This window comes from Cetorhinus maximus, chromosome 30, assembly GCF_964194155.1.
Source record: "Cetorhinus maximus chromosome 30, sCetMax3.hap1.1, whole genome shotgun sequence".
Taxonomy (NCBI): domain Eukaryota; kingdom Metazoa; phylum Chordata; class Chondrichthyes; order Lamniformes; family Cetorhinidae; genus Cetorhinus; species Cetorhinus maximus.
In genome coordinates, this window is record NC_135908.1 from 25032239 (window position 1) to 25052013 (window position 19775).

The window sequence follows — 19775 nt, forward strand, 5'->3', positions numbered from 1 at the left end:
GTGCAGCAGCTTCGACTGGAAGGTAAGTGCCCTAAAACTCTCCCTCGCCGAGTGCAGTTGGCTTATGGAACGGCAAAAGATTTGACCGGGGTGCATGATTCTGGTCTGCTGGGGTTTCAGTGAGCATTCATGAGATGCAGAGTGGGTTCCTGCCGAGATTCTGCGGGAAAGCCAACCCGCCATCAACACGCCATCAGCATGCCATGAACACGCCATCAGCACGCCATGAACACGCCATCAACCCGCCATCAGCACACCATCAACATGCCATCAGCACGCCATCAACACGCCATCAGCACACCATCAACACGCCATCAGCACGCCATCAACACGCCATCAGCACGCCATGAACACGCCATCAACCCGCCATGAACACGCCATGAACACGCCATCAGCACACCATCAACACGCCATCAGCACGCCATGAACGCTGGAATGGAAAGATCCCAACCTGATTTCCCGACGTCAGGAAACTGATTTTTGGATCCCTCCAAATCTTGTGTCCCTGCCCGCTGAGAAACCCACTCTCGGTGGGAGGGGGTGATTCCGCCCAATGTCTCAGTGCCTGCTCTGTCAAACCCCTTCAGAATTTAGAATGTTTCAATGAGATCGCCTTGAGAGTGTAGGCCCAACTTCCCCAGCCTCTCATCACTGGACAACAACCTCATCCCAATCCAGTGAACCTTTCCTGTATTCTTCCAAAGCAACTTCCTGGAGATTGAAACTGTGCACAGTGCACCATGTGTGGTCTACCAAAGCCCTTTACAAATTGCAGCAAGGCTTCCTGACTCCTGGGGCAGAGTTTTTAGCTCAGAGTGTGGACGCGTACCTGACCCGCTCGAGCATAAAACAGCGGGTAATGTTTCAGTCAGCGGGCGGGTACAGAAGTCAGAAGCACAGCCGCCGACAGTTAGAAGCCATTAAAGTTCCAATTGTCCCTGATTTTTCGTGGTCTGTCCAACCTCACGGTTGGCCGGCGGGTGAATCTGCCAGACGGAGGTTGCATTTTTGATGAGACCTCATCTTAGGGCGGGATGTTGTTTCCGTTCTTAAATTTAAAAAAATTAAAATGTATGGACAGAATTTTCATCATTTATATGTTCAGGTGACTGATTCTGATGCTTGGGCATTTTTTTCTGGACTTTAAAATCTTTATTTAAAGGTTTTTAAATTCTTCAGCTCCCTGAGGCAGTTCTCTGTCTTCAGGGAGTTTTCATTCCGCCCTCCCCCACGCCCGCCCTTACCCCAGCGCCTGTCCTCCTGCCCCCACCCCTGCAGCGCTGAGCATTTCAGGGCTGTTGATTGGCCAGCCAGTGTGAAATTGTGATCGGGGGCTGATCACGGGTGGCAGTCTGTTTCCCTATCGCTCCCAGACCCGCCGATTGTGCCCTTACGCCAACCTAAAAACCCTGCCCCTGTACGCCAACCCCCTGCAATAAATGCCAGTTGCCTTGCTAACTGCTTGCTTCACCAGCATGCTAACCTTCTGTGCTCCTGGTGCAAATGCCTCCAAGTCTCTCGAAATATCAACATTTAAATGTTTCACACATTTTAAAACATATTTTGCTTTTCTATTCCTATGACCAAAGTAAGTAACCTCACACTCCCCCACATTATACTCCATCTGCCATCTTGTTGCCCACTCACTTAACCTGTCTATATCTCTTTGCAGCCTCTCTGTGTCCTCCCCACAGCTTACCTTCCCGCCCAGCTTTGTATCATCAGCAAAACTGTATCAACAAACATTACTCTCGGTCTCTTCATCTAAATCATTAATATAGATTGTAAATCACTGAGAACCCAGCACTGATCCTTGTGGCACTCCACTATTCTTAGCCCGCCTACTCCCTGCTTCTGTTCATTAACCAATCCTCCATTACCCCCTAACTCCATGAGCCCTTATCTTGCATATTAACCTCATGTGTGGCATTTTATTGAATGTCTTTTGAAAGTCATCCCCACTTCTGACCTTTGGTGGAGGGATGGTCATTGATGAAGCAGCTGAAGACAGTAGACACTATCCTGAGGTATCTCGGGTCCTGAGTTGATTGGCCTCCAACAAACACAACCCTCTTCCTTTGCGTTAGGTATGGCTCCAGCCAGTTTTGCCCGTTTCCCATTGACTTCAGTTTTGCTAGGGTTCATTGATGTCACACTTGGCCAAATGTTGTCTTGATGTCAAGGGCAGTCACTCTCACCTCACCTCTAGAATTCAGCTCTCTTGTCCATGTTTGGACTAAGGCTGTAATGAGGTCAGGAGCCGAATGGCCCTGGTGGAACCCAAACTGAGCGTTACTGAGCAGGTTATTGCTGACTAAGTGCTGCTTGATAGCACTGTTGATGACATCATCAATCACTTTGCTCTGATTGAGATGGGGCAGTAATTGGCCGGATTGGATTTATCCTGCATTTTGTGGACAGGACACAACTGGACAATTTTTCACACAGAGTTAATCAAAGTAGCTGAGAGCTGGTATCTGTGATGATGGAGAACTCAGGAGGAGACCGAGATGGATCATCTGCTTGGCACCTTTGGTTGAAGGTGGTTGCAAATGCTTCAGCTTTGTCATTTACCCGGCATTCTGGGCCACCCCATTGATGCGGACAGGGATGTTTTTGGAGTCCTCTCCTCCGATGAATCAGTTAATTGACAACCACCATTCATGACTGGATGGAGCAGGACTACAAAGCCACATTCATTGGCTGTGGGATCACTTTAATGCATGCTGACTCTGCTGTTTCACATGCGTATAGACTTATGCTGTGATTATGCCCCTCAGTTTTAGGTAAGCCTGGTGCTGCTCCTGGCATGCTCTCCTACACTTCTCATTGAACCAGGGTTGATCCCGTCTTGCCCGTAACAGTGGAGCGGGGGATACGCTGCACCCAGAGGTTACAGATTGTGGCTGAATACAATACTGCTGATGCTGATGGCCCCACAGTACCTCATGGATGCCTAGTTTTGAGCTGTTAGATTTGCTCTGAATCTATTCCATTTAACACAGGGTTACTGGCACACAACATGATAGACTGTATCCTCAATGTGAAGAAGGGACTTTGTCTCCACAAGGACTCTGCGGTGGTCACTCTTATCAATACTGTCATGGACAGATGCATCTGCAACAGGTAGGTTAGTTGAATCCTCTTGTTGGTTCCCTCACCAGTTGCTGCACACCCAGTCTGGCAGATATGTCCTTCAGGACTCAGTCAGTAGTGGTGCTACCGAGCTACTCTTGGTGATGGACATTTAAGTCCCCCACCCAGAGTACATTCTGTGCCCTTGCCACCCTCAGTGCTTCCTCCAAGTGATGTTCAACATGGAGGAGCACTGATTCACCAGCTGAGCGAGGGCGGTACGTGGTAATCAGCAGGAGGTTTCCTTACCCATGTTTGATCTGATGCCATGAGACTTCATGGGGTCCGGAGGTGATGTTGAGGACTCCCAGGGCAACTCCCTCCCGACTGTATACCACTGTGCCGCCACCTCTGCTGGGTCTGTCCTGCCGGTGGGACAGGGTACACCCAGGAATGGTGATGACAGAGGAGACTGGCAGATTGGTGGTAAGGTATCATTTGATGAGGATGACTGCCCGGCTGTTACTTAACTAGTCTGTGGGACCCCTCTCTCAAATTTTCCACAAGCACCCAGGTACTAATAAGGAGGATTTTGCAGCATTGACTGGGCTGTTGCCTAGGTCAATGTCAGGTGGTCTGTCCAGGCCTATCAGAATCAACCACATTGCTGTGGGTCTGGAGTCACATGGAGGCCAGACCAGATAAGGACAGCAGATTTCCCTCCCTAAAGGGCATTAGTGAACCAGATGGGTTTTTACAACAATGAATGGTAGTTTCATAGTCACCATAGTTTTTCATTTCCCAATTAACCAAATTTAGCTGCTGTGGTGGGGTTTGAACCTGTGCCCTCAGAGCATTGGCCTGGGTCTCTGGTCCAGTGACATTACCACTTTGCCACCGTGATAATAGCATACAACGCACTTAACAACACTCAATATCAGAAAGTTAAAAGCTTTAATGAGTTGTGAAGATAAATGTTTCTCACAGAAAATGAACAGATTCCCCACTGGGAATCTGAGGCATTGGGACTGAATCCGGAGTTAACCAGCTCCTCTGGCAGCTCACTGCAATGTTCCGGCGCCTGGGATTTAGATCTTCTTGGTTATAAAATACAGTTCACATCTTTTACAAAACTGTTGAAAAGGGTTAAAAAGTCATTTTTGCACATTATTTGGGAAAAGTTTTTAAAAATTGTTTTGTAAAATTCCTCAACCTGATGGGGCTGAAATGCAGTTAGAAAAAAATCTCATATCATTGTTTCCAGGAATTATTCCAGCTCGAAAGGGGCTGCCAACCCTCCAGGATTGCCCTGGAGTCTCCAGGAATTAAAGATTAATCTCCCAGACACCCCGGGGAGGGAAAAAGGTCTTTGAAAAAATTATCTGAAGATTTTATTAGAAATAAAAATATTGGCGATGTGGAGTAAGAAGTTGCTGGAGGTGAGGGATTGTGTGGGTCAAATTCCAGGAATGAGCCCAATTAGAGTTGGCAACTCTACAGACAAGTGCAGCCCTGAATCCAGACCCAGTCCCATCCTGGAGGTCCTGGCTGCAGGGGGAAGGTTTCTCGGTGTTTGTGAGCCCTGTGCTTGGTCAGCCGGCTGGACTGGCGCAGTCAGGTTCAGAGGGAGGAGAGGGAGGCTGAGCTGACCTGACCTTCTCAAACTCTAAGGCGATGTTCAGAGCTGTGGGGTTGAGGCCAACGGACTGCAGGTTACAGAGAATGGCCACAACTACGCCCCGCGGAGGGACCCCCTCCCCTGAGGGTCCGGCGGGAGAGTCTGGGGGCTCCTCGGGGAGCAGCAGCAGGACACTGCTGGCCCCCACTGCCCCGCCCGTGTGGGTGAGGTAGTGCCTCTGGTGCCGACACTGCCCGCACTCCTGACCCTGCTCCACAATGCCCCAGCCCATGGCGTACCTGCCCTCTCTATCCCAGATCAACTCTGTCTTTCCCACTGGACTCCAAATCATCCTCATGGTGGCTGGTCTGAGGTAGCCTGGGAGCAGGGTCTGATTCCCATCCTTCAGCCCCTCAGCCTGGTAGCTGTACAACATAGCACCGCCGAATCTTAGCAGGTCACGCACGGTGGAGAGGAATCCACCTCCAGCCCATTTGTAGGAGCAGTCCACGTATGGGCAGTTCACCAGGCGCCCATTCTTGTTGTAAACATAATACCTATCACAAAACAGAAACAGAGAAAGCTCAATCATACCTTAAACAGCAGATTAGAAATAACTCCCATTCCTACAACCCACTTCAGGACATGCCAATATTAGAACTGGGTGACTCTATTGTGTCTCACTTGGTATTGATCTCACATTGGATTCAGAAGGTTCAAGTCCCACTCCAGAGACTTAAGTACATAATCCAGGCGGACAAACCCACTGCAATACTGAGGGAGTGCCGCACTGTCAGAGGGTCAGTACTGAGGGAGTGCCGCACTGTCAGAGGGTCAATACTGAGGGAGTGCCGCACTGTCAGAGGGTCAGTACTGAGGGAGTGCCGCACTGTCAGAGGGTCAGTACTGAGGGAGTGCCGCACTGTCAGAGGGTCAGTACTGAGGGAGCGCCACACTGTCAGAGGGTCAGTACTGAGGGAGCGCCGCACTGTCAGAGGGTCAGTACTGAGGGAGTGCCGCACTGTCAGAGGGTCAGTACTGAGGGAGTGCCGCACTGTCAGAGGGTCAATACTGAGGGAGTGCCGCACTGTCAGAGGGTCAGTACTGAGGGAGCGCCACACTGTCAGAGGGTCAGTACTGAGGGAGCACCGCACTGTCAGAGGGTCAATACTGAGGGAGTGCCGCACTGTCAGAGGGTCAATACTGAGGGAGCGCCACACTGTCAGAGGGTCAGTACTGAGGGAGCACCGCACTGTCAGAGGGTCAGTACTGAGGGAGTGCCACACTGTCAGAGGGTCAGTACTGAGGGAGCGCTACACTGTCGGAGGGTCAGTACTGAGGGAGCGCCACACTGTCAGAGGGTCAGTACTGAGGGAGTGCCGCACTGTCAGAGGATCAATACTGAGGGAGTGCCGCACTGTCAGAGGGTCAGTACTGAGGGAGTGCCGCACTGTCAGAGGGTCAGTACTGAGGGAGTGCCGCACTGTCAGAGGGTCAGTACTGAGGGAGCGCCACACTGTCAGAGGGTCAGTACTGAGGGAGCGCCGCACTGTCAGAGGGTCAGTACTGAGGGAGTGCCGCACTGTCAGAGGGTCAGTACTGAGGGAGTGCCGCACTGTCAGAGGGTCAGTACTGAGGGAGTGCCGCACTGTCAGAGGGTCAATACTGAGGGAGTGCCGCACTGTCAGAGGGTCAGTACTGAGGGAGCGCCACACTGTCAGAGGGTCAGTACTGAGGGAGCACCGCACTGTCAGAGGGTCAGTACTGAGGGAGTGCCACACTGTCAGAGGGTCAGTACTGAAGGAGCGCTACACTGTCGGAGGGTCAGTACTGAGGGAGCACCGCACTGTCGGAGGGTCAGTACTGAGGGAGTGCCGCACTGTCGGAGGGTCAGTCCTCAGGGAGCGCCACACTGTCAGAGGGTCAGTACTGAGGGAGAGCCGCAATGTCGGAGGGTCAGTACTGAGGGAGGGCCGCACTGTCGGAGGGTCAATACCGAGGGAGCGCCGCACTGTTGGAGGGTCAGTACTGAGGGAGTGCCCAGTTCTCAGGTCAGAGTTAAACTGGGCACCAGGATTAGACAGTGTGAGGCCAGGAGGTACAGCAGGGACACACTGGAGGGTCCCTAAGACTCTTCAAATCCGTCCGTTTATTGTTCAACATCCTAAACCAGCTCCTTTGGTCAGACACTGTGTCCAGAGTGAGAATGCCTGGTGCTCATGTGAAACTCACTCACTCACCACCTTTAAGGCTGTTAGGATATAATAGGCCCACTCCCCATCACTGAATCAGGTTCCCATAGTTACTGGATGTCTTTCATCCAAACTGATTCCTTTGTTGTCTCGAGTGGCTAACCCATTATTTATACCAATGCTAAACTCTTCAGTAAGTTTGCAGCTAAGATACACGTTATTGTCAGAGGTAAAAAAATATAAAGGGGGTGTCCTTGCTACACCTTATTGCCACCTGGCGGGGAGGGGGGGGTGGAGTGTTGAGACCTGCCCTGGCCCCAGTTGGGGCTTTTAGTGGCTAATTAATGCCCACTTAAGAACCGCTCCCCACCCAGCCGCAGTTTTTATGCTGGTGGGAGGTGGTCAGTGAGGGGCGTGGGGCTGGGGTCTGGCACGTCAGGAAAGGGCAAGGTGCCTCCCTCACAGGCCATGGGCCCAATCAGGGATCATTTCCCTCCTTCGAAGCTAAGCCCACTCCACATGCCTCCTCCCCCATGGAACTCAGCCCCCATACCCCATTACCACCTCCCATCCTGGGGCCTCCATGTGGTGTGCACGAAAGGCAGCTCAGTAGGTGACACTCTGCACCCCACAGCCCCCGGCCGGGTCTTTACTCCTGGCTGATTGGCTGGTGGTCTGGTAGGTCCTTCCGAAAAGAGACAGCTTGGCTCTCTCACCGGCTCTCCAAAACCTAAACCTCAACGTTAATTTGGCCCAGTGTGATCTTAACTTCATCCCAGTGTGATCTTAACTTCATCCCGGTGTGATCTTAACTTCATCCCGGTGTGATCTTAACTTCATCCCGGTGTGATCTTAACTTCTTCCCAGTGTGATCTTAACTTCATCCCGGCGTGATCTTAACTTCATCCCAGTGTGATCTTAACTTCACCCCAGTGTGATCTTAACTTCTTCCCAGTGTGATCTTAACTTCATCCCAGTGTGATCTTAACTTCATCCCAGTGTGATCTTAACTTCTTCCCAGTGTGATCTTAACTTCATCCCAGTGTGATCTTAACTTCACCCCAGTGTGATCTTAACTTCATCCCAGTGTGATCTTAACTTCTGACCAGTGTGATCTTAACTTCTGACCAGTGTGATCTTAACTTCTGACCAGTGTGATCTTAACTTCATCCCAGTGTGATCTTAACTTCATCCCAGTGCGATCTTAACTTCTTCCCAGTGTGATCTTAACTTCATCCCAGTGTGATCTTAACTTCATCCCAGTGTGATCTGAACTTCTTCCCAGTGTGATCTTAACTTCTTCCCAGTGTGATCTTAACTTCTGACCAGTGTGATCTTAACTTCTGACCAGTGTGATCTGAACTTCATCCCAGTGTGATCTGAACTTCATCCCAGTGTGATCTTAACTTCATCCCAGTGTGATCTTAACTTCTTCCCAGTGTGATCTTAACTTCCTCCCAGTGTGATCTTAACTTCCTCCCAGTGTGATCTTAACTTCATCCCAGTATGATCTTAAATTAATTGTAACTGCTGAACCCACTCTGGATCTCAACTCGCTGAGAATTTGAACTTGAGCATTAGGATCCAGGCATCAGGATGTCACATTCGATGACATCACTTACCTAGTGAGCGCACAGTTTGAAATACGACTCTCAGGGCAGTGGCTGATGTCAACTAATAGAGACAAACAGCAGAGGAGGGGAATCAATCCCCTGTGCCTATGCAGACTCTTTGAGAGAACTATCCCACTCCCCATTCGCTTTCCCCATAGCCCTGCAATTTATTCCTTTTCAAGTATATATGCAATTCCCTCTGAGAGTTACTATTGCTACCACAGGGAGTAGTTGAGGTGAATAAGGGATAAGTTAGGTGAGCACATGAGGGTGAAGATAGGATTTGTTGACAGGGTGGGATGAAGAGGCGTGGGAGCAGACATGTGGAGTTAAAATGCCAGCATGGACCAGTTGGGCCAAATAGCCTGTTTCTGTGCTGTTGCCTCAATGCAACTCCATTAATCTGCTCCAGGCAGCGTACTCCAGGGCATAACAACTCACTGTGTAAAACAAAAGAATTATTGGAGGTTGGCCCAAATCAAAACCAAAATCTGAATGGTTTGGTGGAAAAATTGGTGAAAGAAAAATGACTTTAACAATGTCTGAAAACACGTCCCCAGCTGGAGAGGATTCTCCCTACCGAAGCTTCAGGGATGAAGACACATCCCCACCGTACCTCTGATGGGCTCTGATATCCGTGGAAGGATTTCAGAAAACGCCTCCAACCCAGGCAGATTTTCCTTTGCAATTCCTTCTCACCCACCAACTCCCTGGGGGCAAGAGGAATTAACTGAGTAATCTTAGCCCCCTTTGGGTTTTAAAATGAATAAAACAGAAATTTACAGCAGAAATGGAGGCCAGTCTGCTCATTGTTTATGTGCTGGCTCTTTGCTACACCAATCCAAACCTTACGCCACTGCCCAGCTCTCTCCCATTACAAAGAACGCACAATAGAGGAACAGGCCATTCAGGCCAACTAGTCTAGACCAATGTTTATCAGCCTCCTCCTATCCCTCCTCATCTTACCCCATCAGTATTCTATTCTTTTCTCTTTCATGTAATTATCTAGCTCCCTCTTCAATGAATCATCCCCTGCTTTGATAAGTTATCCAAATTACCCTTAACAGATTCCTGTCTACCTCAATCATTCCTGCGGCAAAACATTCCAGGCTCCGATAACCCACTGGGTGAAGAAATCTCTCCTAATCTATCCCCACAGCCCCTTGGTGATCATTTTCAATAAATGACCCTCCGCCCCACCCATCACTGACTTCTCAACCAGAGGAAACAATCTTTCCCTATTAACATTAACATTCCAAAGGATTTTCTAAACTCCTGACTAAATCTCCTTCCGCTTTCACCACTCCAGTGGAAGGAAATATTTGCCGTATTCTAAAACTCTCCTGAACTCTAGTTCACAATTCTTGGCATCATCCTGATGAATCTGTAAAAAACTGTAATGAGATGAGGATCAACTCAAATGGGCAGAGCCTATCTGTAAGATGGAAAAGATCAAATATAAAAGATCAAAGCCACTTTGACCTTATATTTGAGGCCTAGCTTTACAGAACTAAGCCACAGTCTCTGTATTTTCGAGACAAACTGAGGAAAGTTTCAATTCTCTGCAACATGAATCATTTTCCAAGGTTTGATGAGCAGTTATTAACTCCACAGCACTAGGGAGAGCACTTCCTGCACATACACAGATTCACTGTCAGCTGCCTGCTATAAAGTTCAAGTTACCCACTTTTCAGTCTGTGTAGTCCTTAATTGTAAGTTCTTGTATCTAGTCCACATTTCTCTTTCCTCTGTTAAACTCCTGACAATTCAGTAAGTGATGAAGATACATAACAGGAAATTTCAGCAAATGAGATTCCCAAACTGCAATAAACTCAGACTGTGGAGAATTGATTGTAATTAGAAACTTAATACAAACTTAATAATAATTGACTAAAGAAGTATCCTGAATAAAGTATTTAAGAAAATAATTCATCTCCCAATGCAGGGCTTGAAACAATGACCCTGGGATTAAGAGTCCCATTGTCTACCAACTGAGTTAATGAGCCATGGAGGCAGTTACAGAATCACAAAACTGTTACAGTGTAGAAGGAGGCCATTCAGCCCATTGTGTCTGTACCGGCTCTGTGAGCATTTTAACTTCGTGTCAATCTCCTGCCTTTTCCCCGTAACCCTGCTCATTGTTTCTATTTAAATAATCGTACACAGAGGTTGCACAAAGCCTCTGTAATCTTTTCACAATTCAATTAGCAGCTTGGATTCAGTAAATAAAAATATTGTTTAGTGGTAGTGTTGTTACTTCTTTATAACGTTAAACTGGACTGGGAGTAAAACAGCGTGCACTCAGAGTTACAGTAAATCACAAGACATGAATGAGAGGCTACAACAATCTCAGCACAAATAATATACAGTCTGAGGGATCCCGGCCCAATGTGTACTCCAGAGATTCGACCTGCAGAACTGCTTATCTGCAAAATATTTATAACAGAGGTGGGGCTGGAAATGCTACACAATGCAGAGGCTGCTGGGGATATATCCACCAGGAGCCTCGTTATTCTTGTTTCTCAGTTCGAGGTCAGGTCTGACCCACAGTGCCACTTTCACCACCATGGGTAGGGCAAGGAGGCCGGTCCCGAATCCATCCCGGCGGAATGGGGATTGAGTCAGGACTGGTCCTTTGACTCGAACAAGGAGCTTCCCACTCAGAGCGGGGGATGGTGCCCACTGAGCCACAAGACCTCCACACATCCCATAACGCTCCGGAAATAAACGTACTTCATCAGTTTAAGGGGCCTGTAAATTTCTCTCAGCGTTGAATCTGCTAAAGGCCATGGCTTCTTCCCATGTGAGAAAGAAAATGGAGGTGAGGGAAAGACAGACCTTTCACAACAACAACTTGTATTTATATAGCGCCTTTAATGTAGTGGAATAACCCAAGATGCTTCATAGCAGCATCATCAACAAAATATTACACTGAGCCATATAAGGAGATATCAAGTCTGATGACCAAAAGCTTGGTCAAAGAGGTAGTTAATAAGGAGCATATTAAAGGAGGAAAGTGACGGTGAGAGGCACAATGGTTTAAGGAGAGAATTCCAGAGCTGAGGACCCACCAGGTAGCTGAAGGCAGGCAGCCAATGGTGGAGTGATTAAAATCAGGGATGCTCAAGAGGACAGAATTGAAGGAGTGCAGAGATCTCAGAGGGTTGTGGGGCTGGAGGGGGGAAGCGAGGTCATGGAAGGATTTGAAACAAGGGCGAGAATTTTAAAATCCGCCCTGGATTCATTGTAGGTCAGCGAACACGGGGGTGGGGGGGGCGGGGTTGAAAGGCGATATAATGGAGCTGAAAATAGGCAGTCTTGGTGATGGAGCCAGACTACAGGAATATCCCTCAATAATCAATCAGTTGTATTAATTTAGGCTGATTCTCCACAGGAAGGGTTTGTATAAGGGGCCTTACAGAGACAGACTATAATACTTAGTTCCATCTTAGCAACTGAAGATCAAAAGCATGTTCCAGATTCTGGGCCATCTGGGAGCGGTGCCACAGGGGGTCAGCTAATTATTTGACAATGTACATTTTACATTGGATCGCTTCAGACTTGATGAGTCAAATCTGAGATACACGAAGGTACAGAGTTTAGAACAGAGAAGCCAGTGTGTGGTAGAATAGGTAGGTCAGGGGAAAGGGTGTGGGGATACTTTAGGAAGAATTAGGTAAACACTGCTGAGGGTATTGTCAATTGAAGGCATTTGTTTTCAGAAAGTTACTATTTCTTTTTAGGCTCTTTAATGCCCTGTTATGTATAAGATGTAACTCCAAACCATTGATGACAGAAAACCAAATACAAAGAGCTGGTTAGGCCTCAGCTAGAATACAGCATCCAGTTCCAGGCACCACCCTCGATGAAGGATGTCAAGGCCCTGGACAGTTTGGGGAGGGGATTTATCAGAATGGTACCAGGTACAAGGGACTTTGCTTTAGTAAAGAGAATGGACAAGCGGAGGTTGTTTGAACAGAGAAGGCGAGGAGGAGATTGGACAGAGATGTTTAAAACTTCTGAACGGTTTGGATAGAGAAACAGGAGGGCCGGTAACCAGAGGACCCCGGTTTAAGATAATCGGCAGAAGACAAGGGGAATTGTTTTACACAATGAGTTATTAGGAGGTGGAATGTGCTGCCTGAAAGTGTGGTGGAAGCAGATTCAATAATAACTTGCGAAAGGATTGTAGAGGAGATCTCAGGGAAAGAGAAGGGGAATGGGGTTAACTGGATAGATCTTTCAAACAGCTTCAGTGGGCTGAATGGTCTCCTTCAATCTGTAGCATTTGATGATTCTATAACTTTGGGGAAAAGGCGGCTGTAGATTAGGAGTAAACATTGGGTTTGTATTTGAAACAAGATCCTAAAGCAGGTTGTAGTGACTAGCGGCCAGCAGCAGGGGGTGCTCAATGGCAGCACTGAGATCGGCTGCTCCCATTCACAATAAAGACCTGATCTTAATGCAGCAAAACTCACCCATCAACTCGATTAACAATTAAAGGGCAATTGAAAACTTGCTTTCCAGCAGTTTCTGTCAGGTTAATATTAGTTACTCATGTGAAAGAATTTAAAATCAGGAGTTTGGACAAACCAGAAAGCACTGATTGGGAAGCACTTTCTAAGACCAGCACAGGCTGGATGATTCTAGACGCTGCATTTATAAAGCACCTATCACAACCTGAGGACCTGTCAAAGCGTCAATGACGTACTTTTGAAGTGTAGTCATGACTGTAATGTAGGAAACACAGCAGCCATCTTGTGCACAGCAAGCTCCCACAGACAGCGGTGTGAGAAGGACCTGAAAATCAGTTTTTGTGATGTTGCTTCAGGGACAAATATCAACCAGGACACTGAGGACAACTCCCCTGCTCCTCTTCACTACTGCACCTGGATCTTTTACATCCACCTAGCGGCAGCTGGGGTCCTCAGTTTATGGCATCATCTGGATGGCAGCAACCCCAACACGGCAGCACCTCCGACACTGCGGCACCTCCGACACTGCGGCACCCCCTCCGGTGCAGCACCCCCGACACTGCGGCACCCCCGACACTGCGGCACCCCCGACACTGCGGCACCCCCGACACTGCGGCACCTCCGACACTGCGGCACCTCCGACACTGCGGCACCTCCGACACTGCGGCACCCCCGACACTGCGGCACCCCCTCAGTGCAGTACTGGAGTGTCAGTCTGGGTAATGTGCTCCAGTCTCTGGCCCTCTGATTCAACAGAGACAGTGTAACCACTGACCACAGCTGGCGAGGGGGATTCTCTATGTAAATCCGCTCGGGGTGGGGGCCATGTTGGGGGCTGGCTTTACAGGTCCAACCTCACATTCAAAACGCTCACCGGCTAAAGGTTAAGATCAAAGGAAGCGAAAGCAAAGCCTCCCCTCCCCCAACCAGCTCCCCTCCCCCAACCAGCTCCCCTCCCCCAACCAGCTCCCCTCCCCCAGCCAGCTCCCCTCCCCCAGCCAGCTCCCCTCCCCCAGCCAGCTCCCCTCCCCCAGCCAGCTCCCCTCCCCCAGCCAGCTCCCCTCCCCCAGCCAGCTCCCCTCCCCCCAACCAGCTCCCCTCCTCCAACCAGCACCCCTCCCCCCAACCAGCTCCCCTCCCCCAACCAGCTCCCCTCCCCCAGCCAGCACCCCTCCCCCCAACCAGCTCCCCTCCCCCCAACCAGCTCCCCTCCCCCGGCCAGCTCCCCTCCCCCAACCAGCTCCCCTCCCCCAACCAGCTCCCCTCCCCCAACCAGCTCCCCTCCCCCAACCAGCTCCCCTCCCCCAACCAGCTCCCCTCCCCCAACCAGCTCCGCTCCCCCCAACCAGCTCCCCTCCCCCGGCCAGCTCCCCTCCCCCAACCAGTTCCCCTCCCCCAGCCAGTTCCCCTCCCCCAACCAGCTCCCCTCCCCCAGCCAGCTCCCCTTCCCCACACCCCCACCTGGCCCCCCATCCCCCGACATTTTCCCCTCCCCTAGCCGCCGCTCCCTCACCCAGCTCCGCACTCCCCCCCATAAATAATCCTGTAACCTCCCCAAATCTCCACACTGCCTCCTCTGTTGTCACCTGTAGAAATCTCCTCTCCTGCTCATCTCTGGATTGCTTACCCTTAACTCTTCTTTCCATTTATCTTTCTCTTTCCCTCTCTCTCTCTATACATCTCTCATATTCCCTCTCATCGTCACTGTGTCTCTGCACTTCTCCAGGGTTCTTTTTCTCACTCTCTCCATTATGAATGCAAACTAAATGCTGTTAAATGGCCACACTACTGAGCAGGCATCGTCTCTCATACCCTGAACACACAGGGCAGAGGATGGTACAGCTGAGCGTTGAGAATGGCAAGTTGGCAATATTTGGAATGCGAGGGGAACTGGGGCGGGTCGATTCACTGGAGACTGTAGGCGGGCTCAGTATATGGGAGGACTGGGATAGCAATAAGGTCTCAGAGCCCCCTCATAGAAGTGAAACTGTTGGTCTTCATTAGAAGATGGGTAAATGAGATGGGTAAGTTCAGAAGTACATTGCAGATGTGTGAGGAACTGTCAAGATATCTGTATGACACAATAGTTATCACATTACATAGAATTACATAGAGGGAAAAACATAACTGATCTTGTCCTCACCAACCTGCCTGCTGCAGATGCATCTGTCCATGACAGTATCGGTAGGAGTGACCACCACACAGTCATTGTGGAGACAAAGTCTCGTCTTCACATTGAGGATACCCTCCATCGTGTTGTGTGGCACTACCACCGTGCTAAATGGGATAGATTTCGAACAGATCTAGAAACTCAAGACTGGGCATCCATGAGGCGCTGTGGGCCATCAGCAGCAGCAGAATTGTACTCGAACACAATCTGTAACCTCATGGCCCAGCATATCCCCCACTCTACCATTACCATCAAGCCAGGGGATCAACCCTGGTTCAATGAAGAGTGCAGGAGGGCATGCCAGGAGCAGCACCAGGCACACCTAAAAATGAGGTGTCAACCTGGTGAGGCTATAACACAGGACTACTTGTGTGCCAAACAGCATAAGCAGCAAGTGACAGACAAAGCTAAGCTATTCCACAACCAATGGATCAGATCTAAGCTCTGCAGTCCTGCCACATCCAATCGTGAATGGTGGTGGACAATTAAACAACTCACTGGAGGAGGCGGCTCCACAAATATCCCCATCCTCAATGATGGAGAAGCCCAGCCCAGCACAACAGTGCAAAAGATAAGGCTGAAGCATTTGTTACAATCTTCAGCCAGAAACGCCGAGTGGATGATCCATCTTGGCCTCCTCCAGAGGTCCCCAGCATCACAGATGCCAGTCTTCAGCCAATTCGATTCACTCCACATGATATCAAGAAGGGGCTGAAGGCACTGGATACTGCAAAGGCTATGGGCCCTGACAATATTCCGGCAATAGTACTGAAGACTTGTGCTCCAGAACTTGCCGCACCCCTAGCCAAGCTGTTCCAGTACAGCTACAACATTGGCATCTACCCGGCTATGTGGAAAATTGCCCAGGTATGTCCTGTACACAAAAAGCAGGACAAATCCAACCCGGCCAATTACCGCCACATCAGTCTACTCTCCATCATAAGTAAAGTGATGGAATGGGTCAGCAACAGTGTGATCAAGCGGCACTTGCTTAGCAATAACCTGCTCACTGACGCCCAGTTTGGGTTCCACCAGGGCCACTCAGCTCCTGACCTCATTACAGCCTTGGTTCAAACATGGACAAAAGAGCTGAACTCCAGAGGTGAGGTGAGAGTGACTGCCCTTGACATCAAGACATCATTTGACCGAATGTGGCATCAAGGAGCCCTAGCAAAACTGGAGTCAATGGGAATCAGGGGGAAAACTCTCCACTGGGGAGGCAGTGACATTATGATATTGTCACTGGACTAGTATTCCAGAGACCCAGGGTAATGCTCTCGGGACCTGGGTTCAGATCCCACCACAACTGACGGTGAAACTTGAATTCAACTGGAATTAAAAGTTTGATGATGACCACGAAACTATTGCCAATTGTCCACCTGGTTCACTAATATCCTTTAGGGAAGGAAATCTGCTGTCCTTAACGGCGTACATGTGACTCCAGATCCACAACAATATGGTTGATTCTTAAATGCCCTCTGAACAAGGGCAATTAGAGATGGGCAATAAATGCTGGCCTAGCCAGTGGTACACACATCCTATGAACGGATAAAAAAAATGTCATACGTAGCACAAAGGAAGTTGGTTGTGGTTGTTGGAGGTCAGTCATCTCAGCTCCAGGACATCACTGCAGGAGTTCCTCAGGGTAGGGTCCTAGGCCCAACCATCTTCAGCGGCTTCATCAGTGACCTTCCTTCCATCATAAGGTCAGAAGTGGGGATGTTTGCTGATGATTGCACAATGTTCAGCACCATTCGCAACTCCTCAGATACTGAAGCAGTCCATGTCCAAATGCAGCAAGACCTGGACAATATCCAGGTTTGAGCTGACAAGTGGTAAGTAACATTCACGCCACACAAGTGTCAGGCAATGACCATCTCCAACAAGAGAGAATCCAACCATCGCCCCTTGATGTTCAATGGCATTACCATCGCTGAATCCCCCAGAATCAACATCCTGGGGGTTACCATTGACCAGAAACTGAACTGGTCTAGCCACATAAATACTGTGGCTACAAGAGCAAGTCAGAGGCTGGGAATCCTGCAGTGAGTAACTCATCTCCTGACTCCCCAAAGCCTGTCTACGATCTACAAGGCACAAGTCTGGAGTGTAATGGAATACTCCCCACTTGCCTGGATGAGTGAACAACACTCAAGAAGCTCGACACCACGTGAGATAAAGCAGCCCGCTTGATTGGCATCCCATCCACAAACATTCACTCCCTCCACCACCAACACAGTAGCAGCAGGTGTGTACCATCCACAACATGCAGTGCAAGAATTCACCAAGGCTCCTTAGACAGCACCTTCCAAACCCACGACCACTACCATCTAGAAGGACAAGGGCAGCAAATAGATGGAAACATCACCGCCTGGAAGTTCTCCAAGTCACTCACCACCCTGACTTGGAAATATATCGGCCGTTCCTTCACTGTCGCTGGGTCAAAATCCTGGAACTCCCTCCCTAACAGCACTGTGGGTGTACCTACACCACATGGGCTACAGCCGTTTACTACCACTTTCCCAAGGGTAACTAGGGATGGACAGTAAAAGCTGGCCCAGCCAGAGACACCATCATCCCGTGAGAGAATTTTTTAAAAACCCTATCGTAACCCCTGTCCATACCTTCAATATCTTTCAGCTTGACTCATAGAACCTTAGAGCACCCAACAAAGCCAGGTGATCCAGTGCCGCTCTTTCAAAGAGCTATCCAATTGGTCACATTCCTCTCTGCTCTTTCCCTCTCGGTCTGTAAATGTTTCCCCTTCAATTTATTCCATGTTCTTTCTATAATTGAATCTGTTTCTACCTCCCTCGCAAGCAGCGCATTCCAAGCCATAGCAACTCTCTGCACTTGTCTTCTTCCCTTGTGTCGCCTCAGATTCATTTGTAATTACCTGGAAGGAGGAGGAGGAGGAAAGAATGATTGGACAAAATTATAAAAACTAGATAGACAGAAAGAGAGAAGGATGGAAGGGCAATCAGAAACTGACAGGTCCAAGAATTTTACAGCATGGAAATACCCAACTAGCTGCCGTGCTTCCAACACTACAATATTCAATAGTACCTCAGTGGCTTTGGGATGGCCTGAAGTCATGAAAGACACTATAAATGTGAGTCTTTCTTCTCATTTTCGCATAATCAGTCATCAGTTCACTTCAATGCAATTCATTGTCTGATATACTGTGGCGTGGTTCCAATCAATGTGAGTTTAATTTGTTCTTCCCCATTTTGTTCACTCCATTTGAAGCGTTTATTAAAGGGCAGTGAGGCAAGGAATCTCACCTTCAAGCTCCTCGCACATGTTCAATTATAGTCATGAAAGGGGAGATCATGCAAGAAGCATTTTTTATACATAGCAGCAAGCTCACATATCAGTCCTTTTACACACTCTACACTCTGCTCCTGTCTGACTGCACACAATGAGGTCTGATTAAAAACTGGGGAAGGGGGAATAACAGATATCTCTTCTCAAAGGAGGAAGCATTTACAACAGAACCTCTAAGAAATGCTTTGTCTCTTAACTCACAACTTGCATCTCAAATAAGATGTTAATTACAGCGAGTCTCTTCAGAGCCACTTGTCTTCAAGAATATCCTGACTGCAGCACCTGCTGGGACAAGTGGCACAAATACAGATCCTTATCACAGGCAAAAACAGAAATACCTGGAAAAACTCAGCATGAGGACTCGAAACGTCAACTTTGCTCTTCTCCGCCGATGCTGCCAGACCTGCTGAGTTTTTCCAGGTATTTCTGTTTTTGTTTTGGATTTCCAGCATCCGCAGTATTTTGTTTTTATCCTTATCACATGCTTCCCAAGGTGTTTCCCTGTTATTAATTACTTTTGACATCTACTTTACAATCGTGGCAACACTTCAGAAAGTAACTAACTGGTTGCAAAGTGCTTTGGGATGTCCTGAGCTCACGAAAGGCGCTATATAAATGCAAGTCTCTTTTCAGTCGCCCTCGTTGGGCAAGAAAGTAATTTGCACATGGCAAGATCTCACAACCAGTTAAATGTTCAATTAACCTACACTCAGGTGTTGGTCAGGGTCAGGGCTTGGGGGAGTGGAGGGGGTGGGGGAGCAGGGGGAGTGTTGCCCAGGACACTATGGGGATTCACTGTAAGTGACCTTTAATTCGCCCGCAACCATTTCGCTGTTCTATAAACTGAACTCCTGGAAATTCATGCACAGGAGCCTTCTCCAATCTACCTCACGTACACTGCTGTTAAAAACTGACGGAAGATATTGTCTTTGGGCTGAGTTATGGCCAGGAATTCAAATTCAACAGACATGGCTTCAGCAGCTGGTCACTAACCAAATGATTCTCTTGAAATATCCGTTGGATTTTAAGTTGTTGCTCCATTACAATAACCCTGTTTTATGTCATTGGCCTACTCTTAACCTTTCACTATTTATTGGACTGGCAACCACTATAATTTTCCACTGTCTAGGCCAATATGCTTGTGTCGAGGGTTGTGAAGATGCCAAGTGATACATGTATACAATTCAGCACAATAGTTGTGGAACAATTTAGGATTTACAGAAAAGATAATACCTTCTGACATGTTCTTGCTACTAGTGAAGGCAATTACACATTTTGGAAATCTAGGTTATTGTGGATCAAGTT

General features: G+C 48.7%; 1 protein-coding gene across 1 annotated transcript in view; it reads right to left on the reverse strand.

Annotated features, from left to right (window-relative positions):
- Positions 1 to 4007: 4007 nt before the first annotated feature.
- The window catches only part of lactb (lactamase, beta), an 88721-nt gene continuing 72953 nt past the window's right edge, over positions 4008 to 19775 (reverse strand). The window contains exon 6 of the mRNA XM_078532620.1: positions 4008 to 5250. Coding sequence (XP_078388746.1) covers positions 4668 to 5250 — 583 coding nt within the window. The 3' untranslated portion in view covers positions 4008 to 4667. The remainder of the gene's footprint in view (positions 5251 to 19775) is intronic.